At 36.7% G+C, this 8,676-nt stretch overlaps 1 protein-coding gene across 1 annotated transcript in view; it reads right to left on the bottom strand.

Annotated features, from left to right (window-relative positions):
• LOC122347284 (microtubule-associated serine/threonine-protein kinase 3-like) overlaps positions 1–8,676 on the bottom strand; it is a 30,403-nt gene that overhangs the window by 284 nt on the left and 21,443 nt on the right. The window contains exons 3-11 of the mRNA XM_043242476.1: positions 8,299–8,387; positions 6,430–6,499; positions 5,815–5,835; positions 5,076–5,154; positions 2,199–2,353; positions 1,887–1,962; positions 1,583–1,792; positions 1,358–1,459; positions 693–825 (exon numbers count right to left, since the gene is read on the bottom strand). Of these exons, the coding sequence (XP_043098411.1) occupies positions 693–825; positions 1,358–1,459; positions 1,583–1,792; positions 1,887–1,962; positions 2,199–2,353; positions 5,076–5,154; positions 5,815–5,835; positions 6,430–6,499; positions 8,299–8,387 (935 nt within the window). The remainder of the gene's footprint in view (positions 1–692; positions 826–1,357; positions 1,460–1,582; positions 1,793–1,886; positions 1,963–2,198; positions 2,354–5,075; positions 5,155–5,814; positions 5,836–6,429; positions 6,500–8,298; positions 8,388–8,676) is intronic.

The raw sequence follows: 8,676 nt of genomic DNA, 5'->3' as shown, positions 1-8,676 counted from the left end.
TTCTGAATTATTATTATATATTTTTTAATTAATTTAATTTCATATTTTTACATACTTTTAAGTACAGTTATTTTAAGTAGTAAAAATATTTAACAATATAACAGATTTGCTGCATTTTGGATCAAATAAATGTAGGCTTGGTTTGACTGGTATTGTATATATATGTATGCATATATCAGGAACGTTCTGTCCATATAAGCTGTGAATGCTCTGCATACTCTGCATAAGCTATTTGAAAGAATGGGTTCACAGAATGGCCAAATTATTATAAACATGTTTATGAATTGATTCTTGATAAACTTGATAAAGTACGTAAAATGACTGCGAAAGTTGTGATACATTTTGTTCCATAAAATAATATTTCTGTTGATCACAAAAAGCCTAACTGAATCCTTCATGGTTTAATGTTGTAAAACAATAAAACAAACTCCCAAAAGAATAACTCGTTCTATAGACACAAACTGTGGCAGATCCAGCAGCCTTAGTCTGAAAGCCATTTCTTACTCGACTGATAAAAACCTGTGTGCTAGAAGTTGCATGATTTTCAGCCAAGCAAACTAAAACAGAATTTTTACTCGCTCTTGGCACTGGTGCAAAAATGCACCAAACAGCTTACAAACTGGCCATGAGTGAACCCTTTGAGGTCCATACTATATATAAAAAAAAAAAAACATGTACTGAGGTCCTCCTACCCTCAAGTGGGTCCCTTGTCAAACCAAGCTGGCTGATAATGTAGCGAGGGATGTCGGTCTTGATGCCTTGGCCTTCTTTGGCATGACCCTCTGCAGCCTCCAAGAGATGATAGAACTCTTCAGGGTCAAACTCCTACAAAATAGAGAGTATTAATCACTAACACAAATCTTTTACCAAACTGTACTAATAGATTCTTACTTCTTGCATGAGGTCATACGGATTTCACTGCAAAAAAAATAAAAATAAAAAACACTTTTCTACCTTAGATTTAAAATGTCTAAAAATTCCTAAATCAAGAAGGATTTTCTAGAAAAAGTAAAAATGATAAAGAATCTATAGAAAAAAAACAAGTAAAAAATAAGTATGTTTCTAATTAAAAATAAACAATAAGCTAAATAATCTGCTAGTAGGGTAAGCAAAATAATCTTGTTTTCTGTTTGAAATTAGATTATGCTTACCCCATTGACAGATAAATTAGCGTGCTGCTTAATTTAGAGTTTTTTTAGAAAGCAAGACAATTTTTTTCCTTGTCTACAAAATACTTCTTGATCTAAGAATTTCTAGTTAATTTGGCCGGAAACAAGACAAAAAAATTGCAAGCTAGAAAATAATTTTTGCAGTGTTCAATCAAGATGCCTCATACTGTTGGTTATAGACAACCTACCAGACATTCAAGGAGTCGAGCAGGCCTGGCGATGACAATGAGAATCTTCTTTACCAGCTCCTTGATAAAGGTCACCTCTGCACTCTCCGATCGCTCCGTTGACTGAACAATGACAGAAAACATCACAAGTGGCATGCATTAATGAAATCAGAATAATTTAAATACAGAAAGTTAGTTTTAGCCCAGCAGAGCAAAGAAAGAGAAGTCTCTGGAGGCATCATTTACCTCCTGAAAGAGCCTTTCCAGTTTATCCGTGAGCTCACAGAAGTATCGTGAAGTAATGAGGCCGAGACGGGACTTTTCCAGGCAGTCTCTGGCTAGCTCAATGATCTGATGGTGTGCGAAGCTGAGGACACCGTCTGCCAGGGGCAAGACATTCTCAGGGGAGTTGCTTTGAATGATCTCCTTGATGCGCTCCTCCATCTGAGCTGTGGCCTGAAGGGTGGAGAATACAAACCAACAGTGAATTCTTCTTTAAAGATACAATCACTCAACACCGAAGAAGGTTGGTGACATGGGTTACACTTACCTTGGGAAATCTTTCTTTGTATACATGATTCATCATGATAATCTCATGGTCACAGCACGATGGGGATCTTCCGGGACTGTCAATGCAATTTAAGAAAAAACATTTTTTTCAGCATATACTCAGTCATGTGATAATTCTTTATAAAACTCTGATGATAATAATACTCTGAGAATAAGATGGAATGTGTCCCAGTTTGTATAAGTCCATATATTTTTAAGTAAATCCCTTTGGCATGCTACTGGTATGCAGTAAGTTGGAGGGTATCTGAATTGTGATGCAATGCGATACAGATCTCAGAGAAGATTCCTGTACCTGAGACTGCGGGAGCGTGGCCGCATAGGTGTAGCTCTCCTGCGGTCATCTCCAGTAATGCTCTCGGTGTAGAAATGCTTGGACAGGAAGTGGAGCTCGTCTGGTGTGGGCTGGAAAGGCAGCTGGTGGAGCTTCTCCTGTGATGAACAGGACGACTGGAAATGAAACGAAAATACATTGAAAAAGAAAAGAAAAAAAAAGAGAAAATGAAATGAAAACAAATCAACAAAGAAAAGATGTGCAGATGTGTTGTGTAACACATCATTAGGTGATAATGCAGATGATGGATAAAACTAAAACACATAGCAATGGGTTTTCGTGTTTCTTCACGATGATGTAAGTCTTCAAATGATGTGGAGCAGAGACCTCCATCAACACGCAAAGTCAAGCATCTAAAAGAACAAATCTAATTCTGAAAAAACAGGTGCTAATTATTGGGCCTAAAAACCCCACATGAAATAACCTAGAACACTGTCTAACACTTAAAGGCCGCTCTTTATCATCAATTAAGACCCTAGGTGTGCTGTTTGATAGCAATTTTTTCTTTGAAAACCATGTTCCTATCATCTGTAAAACTGTGTTTTTCTCATCTCAGAAACATAACTAAATTGTGACCTATGCTCTCAACATCAAATTCAGAAAAGTTAATTCATGTGTTTATGACCTTGAGGTCAGATTATGACCATATAGAACCACGAATTTTGACCATGTTAGCCCAGTTCTGTCAACGCTGCACTGGCTCCCTATAAAACATTGGATACATTTTAAAATCTTGTTAATTACTTATAAAGCCCTGAAAGCCCCTCAATACTTGAGTGAGCTCTTATCACTTTGTAGTCCTGCATGTCCACTGTGGGTCTCAAAACTCTGGCCGTTTGATAATATCTACGATATCAAAATCGACTGTGGGTGGCAGATCCTTTTCCTATTTAGCCGTCTGTGGAAGAATCTCCCTAACACAGTTTGGGAAGCAGACAAACCTAGATTAAAGACCCATCTCTTTAACCTGGCTTCTACACTTTTATTATTCAAATAACGTTAAAGAATTGTTAGGCTGCATTAATTAGATCAGCCGGAACTGGAACACACACACACACACCCTCACACACACACAGGAAATTAAGGAGAACTGGCCCCCAATTGATTCTAGTTTCTCCCAAGGTTTTTTTTTTTTTTTTTCTCCTCCATTCTGTCACAGATTGGGTTTTGGTTCATTGCATTGCGGCCTCTGGCTGGGTTAGTTGAGGACATTTAATTTTTTAGCGATTATGTTCGATTTGATCACACAGACTGTCTCTGCATTTAATGAAAATTTAGTGTTTAATCTTGTCCTCATGTTTTGTTCATTATACTGTTAATTTTGTTAAATATTATTGTTAAGTCCTTTACAAGGGATTAATTATTCTTTCAAATTATTAATAAGTGACATGCTAATATTTTATCTATGTTTTGCAGATTAGATATAAAGTGATTAGATGATGATTAATCATTTACNCTTTTCTATTTAATACTTTAAAATGTAATTTATTCCTATAAAGGTGAAGTTGACTTTTTTATGTAAAAATATTTATTTACTTATACTTTAAATAAAAATGTATTACTAATGAATAACAAATTGTTACTGACAAAAAAAAAATAATTTAAAAAGCCATGTTACTGACAAAAGACACTGAGGGGAAATTTCTGTAAACTGAACATTGATTGGCCGGTTTGCCAGCAATCACACGGTTTGCCATTTCCTGTAAAGATGCGCAGCTGCAGCAACTGTGTCACTAAACAACAGCCAGAGAGTGAGCGAGTGAGTGGGTGGGCAGTCTGGCACAGATTCAGGGACATATTTACCAGCAAACAAATCTGGCGCTGCTCAGAGGCACATGAATCAGACTGGGAGACAGTCATGGCAGCATCTGTTGCCTGTGGCAGACAGTCTCAGCCAAGTATCAATTCAGTTGTGCATGTAAGCGCAAGGACACAGACAAAAACCAAAAGCTTTAAATCAGAAACAGCAATGAAGCTTGCAATGTCAACAACATACAAAGTAGTAATGTTGGTGGCGTTCATTGTGTACGACAGGGTGCATACAATTTTACTTGACAATATGGAGATTCCTCCGTTATTAAACCCAGTGAGCTGCATACCTAAATAACATTTTAAACCATCAAAGATGTAATGCTGATAGAAAAAAGCCACCCCGAAATGCAATGCCAAGATAGCAGATGAATAAGCAGAAATGTCGATCATATATAGATTTCATTTAATACCTAATGTGCCACTAAGGTTACTTTTAAGTATGCAGGGGGTCATAAACATCTACACTGAAAAAAATGAACACGGTAGGTGTAACCAAAGTATTTCTGAAAATCCCTATCCTTAAATCTAATGAACAGCTGAAAAAATCATGTACATTTATTGGTTAAAAATAGTGAGAACCCTGCAGAACAAAAACACTTAAACCGGTAATAATTTAAATTGTAATTCACTTATGAGGTCAGTTATAAGATTCATTATCAATTAAAAGTTAGATGTCTTTAAAGGCAGTAGACAGCAAGGCAGCTCACTAGATTTTGAAACGGAGCCTTTGTCTTCACAGTTCATTGCCAATTCAGGTGCAATACAATATGGCATTCATTCTGACAGTGATTTATGTGCTTAACGTCACCAAAATCGGTTTGCCATTGTTTCCCAGTAGGCCTTCCAAAGCAACATCTTTATATGCTGGAACTTAGCTCAGCTCAAGAATGCCAGAGTTGGATGTTCTCTTCAAATTCCAATGAAAATGAATGTTATTGTGTCATTTATTTTGTGATGTAAAATAAAACCTCTGCCAGTGAATGCATCTTTTACCATAAAAAAAAAAAAAAAAAAAAAGGTACTTACAGAGACGGTGGAGCTGGGTGTGTTTGTTCCATAGCCAGAGGAGGGAAGGGATGCCAATGACCAGCGTCGGCCATCAGTTCTACAAACACAGACAGACCCTCAGTCCATTTCCTCTCAAATGATTACAGGTACCGTGCAGAATCATCATCAGTAAATAGCATGTTCTAGATTGCATTGCATTGGATCTAAGACATGAGAGGCGGGTGTTACACTAGATAAAAGGAAAATGCTGAGTGAGTCATTTATTTTCAAAGTGGAGTAGATGAAAGACAGTGGCAGTGCAATCCATGAGCCGGGGCTGCTATCTTTTCGAGCGGTGCTCTGTGAGCCATTTCCTTTTGGTCTCCTGGCTGATTGAATGATCTGATGATAATCGCAGGAATAGAAATGCCACAAACACTGGGAGGAGTGTTACATGGGGTGAGTAAATACCGAAGATGCCAAAAAATGGTTGTGCAGGCGCATGTCTACAGTAAAGAGTTTATTATACATGGAAAGGAGTGTGATGCACTATGGTTGATGTCTGGCACAAATGAAGAGAATAGAGTGAATCTCATGAAAACATGTCCAGGTCAGATTGCACCTGCATACACACACACACACACACACACACACACACACACACGTAAATAAATAAAACATAACTGTAATGTAATTATTTTGAATTTGGCAAAATATGACCTGAAAATGTTTAAGACGGGCACCATGAGATTCGCTCAGCAAGTTTGATTTGAATTACCTGTCTGCTCTTAGTCCATGACTAGAAGATTATAAATAGTAAAAACAAAAAATAAATAAATAAATAAAATGATGATATTTGAAGTAGAAAAAAGTATATGAATTTTGAAATAAAAGACCCATTTTTCACCCCATCCTGTCTGATCGAACAGAGTTTGATGTGACAGGTTAAATCTGAACTTCTGAACTATGGTATTAAATTTGTTCTCATCTAAAACTGTAGAAAGCCTGTCAGCTCCTGAGTTTTTCAAAAGCAGCAGCCAAGAGCTTTCATCAGCCACATGCTCCTCACTTCAAAGAACATTGTTTACTTGATGTCCTGATATTCCTGACAGATCTAGACCACTATTCCAATACAGATATTTACCTTTTAAATTATGGGTGCTAAAGTTAGTTTACACTCTGTTGTTCTTTACAAATTTTAATATTCTGGTACACGCATCACAATGATACGGCTTGCTCTCCCAAGTCAAAAGAGTCCAGCCAAAGTCTCTATGACACTCGATGCAACTTGTACTCCACCTTTAATATAAGTATTAGATTGGATATTTTATTTTCCAGGTAAAAAACCCCGAAAGCTTAGAAATACAGAACATTTATATAGCATAGTGTTTACCTGCGTGTGAAGGAGAAATGAGCTGAAGCACTAGGGGAGAAGTTTCTAGGGCTGTCTTGTGGACTGGTGCCTAGAAAAGAGAAAAGGTACAAAAAAAAATAAAGAAATAAAAAATAATTACCAGCAATACAATCTACTAACAGAATTATTAACACAAATGTATTGTTGCAGTTACATATGGCCAATATATGTCTGCGCCATCTCTCTTTTTAAAAGGATGGGCAACACTTTCAGTAAACAAGAGTATTTTGGTTTCCCCCCAAAACTATTAAACTGCCTGAAATGCTTTGGATTATAATCAATAGTCATTTTTTGGGCCCCTTTGTCCCTTTTGGCAAACATAGGAGTGAGTTAAACCAAAAAGGTCCATACGCCATTGTCACCATATGTGCCCTCTTATTAGCTAAACCCCACTGTTTCTGGGGATTGCTTTTGGCAATATGGCCACAACCGAGGGTCTGGGAGATCCCGAATCACAGCCATTAGAGCCAGTATCTCACTTCCACCAACAGAAAAACAGCATTCTGCCCTGCAATAATTACACATAATTAAACTGATTGAACAGGGGAAAGAGTTAATAGTTAATTAACAGACGTGTCTATGGCCCCTCCGGTGTTGATAAAGAGAGGGCCCTGTTGCTGCTGGAGGCTGCTCATTAGTGGGGACTCATTTACTGATATTCACACACAACGGATAAATGAATTGAAATTAATGCAAATAAGAAACTAATAATAATGTGGAATTTGCATTTTATTAGCTGATATAAGGTTTTCAATAGATGATGCCAATATCAACAAAGAAGCAGACAACTGATACAGCATGAATACAATAGATCACCAGCCTGTGTGTCTGAAGACACCTTCGTGAGGCTGTGTTAATACATTTCTACAATTTAGCAGTTAATATGGTCGACTTTATCTCCTGTGTCTCTTTTAAGTTATTTTTGCACAAGCACCCTCCTCTTTTAACAATCTGCCAGCGCTGTGTTCTTGCTTTGCGTTTGATTGGATACAATTTCATATGCATATAATATGCTGAAGATAGCATAAATGAATGTAAAGATTTCGACATTGGTACAAAACATTGTTTGCATTTTCTATCAAGCAAAGAATTTTGAAAGAAAAAGTAGGACCCACTTTATAGTCTTTTGTCTTTTACTACTGCGTGTTTTTATTATTATTATTTGATTATATTTCATTTTGTATTGTGTATATACACGTTTTTGTGTTTGTGCAATTAAAAATAATTACATTTAAATGACATCTGTGATCAATTTCAATATACGTATTAAAACAGCAAACACTTAGTTATTGTAAACAGTAGTAAATACATTTGTAATTTTAATATATTTTATCCTCACATAATTCATGATTCATGCCCATTAATGCTATGCTTAACGGTATCTGAGAGCATAATCTGTTATGAGCCAGCTGACTATGCCTTATTTTATGACTATAAAACTAAAGCGATGTTTAATCACATTAATACACTGTAATTAAATCAACAGTAATGCTGAATGTTGTTTAAAGGCTTCCAGTCCAGGGCAGCGTGTGCTCAGTCTGCAGAATAAGAGAGACGAATACCTAGTGCGCAGCTCATGAATCACACACAGGATCGCTGCTTAAACACACTTTTTCCTGCAGTGCTTTATTGACTTTCGTGGGCTTGGCTGCCTTAAAGCTTTCTGTGACACAGATAAGTATTATACCATGCCCTAACCAGGTTTAAAAAAAAAAAAAAAAAAGAGACTTCACTGTGGGTAGGTCTACACTGTAAAAATAAGTGTCACTTGGTCAGACTCTATACTGAAACCGTCAGTAATAACACTCATGTGCATTCGCAAAAAGACCGACAGACAGAACCGGTTACCTGTGTGTGACGACAGAGGAGAGTGTGGTCGAGGAAGGGCTGATGACTGTCCGCTACCTATCAGACTTTTTCTGTTGCTCGTTCTGCAGCTGGAAAAACAAAAAAATCAAAGCATTGCGTTTTGTGAGCAGACCACTGCGATAATACCTTTGCATAACAGAAAAATTACAACAACATTAAGACAGGGTAGCCATTTGAACATCTGTCACAAAAAGTAGAGGCATCAATACTTTAATTGTGCATCTTTTGCATCTGTCATTGTTTACGTAAAATGCCATTAAAGATTTGGAGGTGTCATTATAGATAACTGATTTTATATATGATCTGCATAGGTTAAAAAAAAAAGAAGAAAATTTACTGGATAATTGATATTTAATT

The sequence above is a fragment of the Puntigrus tetrazona genome, chromosome 6 (assembly GCF_018831695.1).
Source record: "Puntigrus tetrazona isolate hp1 chromosome 6, ASM1883169v1, whole genome shotgun sequence".
Taxonomy (NCBI): domain Eukaryota; kingdom Metazoa; phylum Chordata; class Actinopteri; order Cypriniformes; family Cyprinidae; genus Puntigrus; species Puntigrus tetrazona.
Note: the sequence above shows the minus strand (reverse complement) of the source record. Positions and strands in the feature narration are given on the sequence as shown.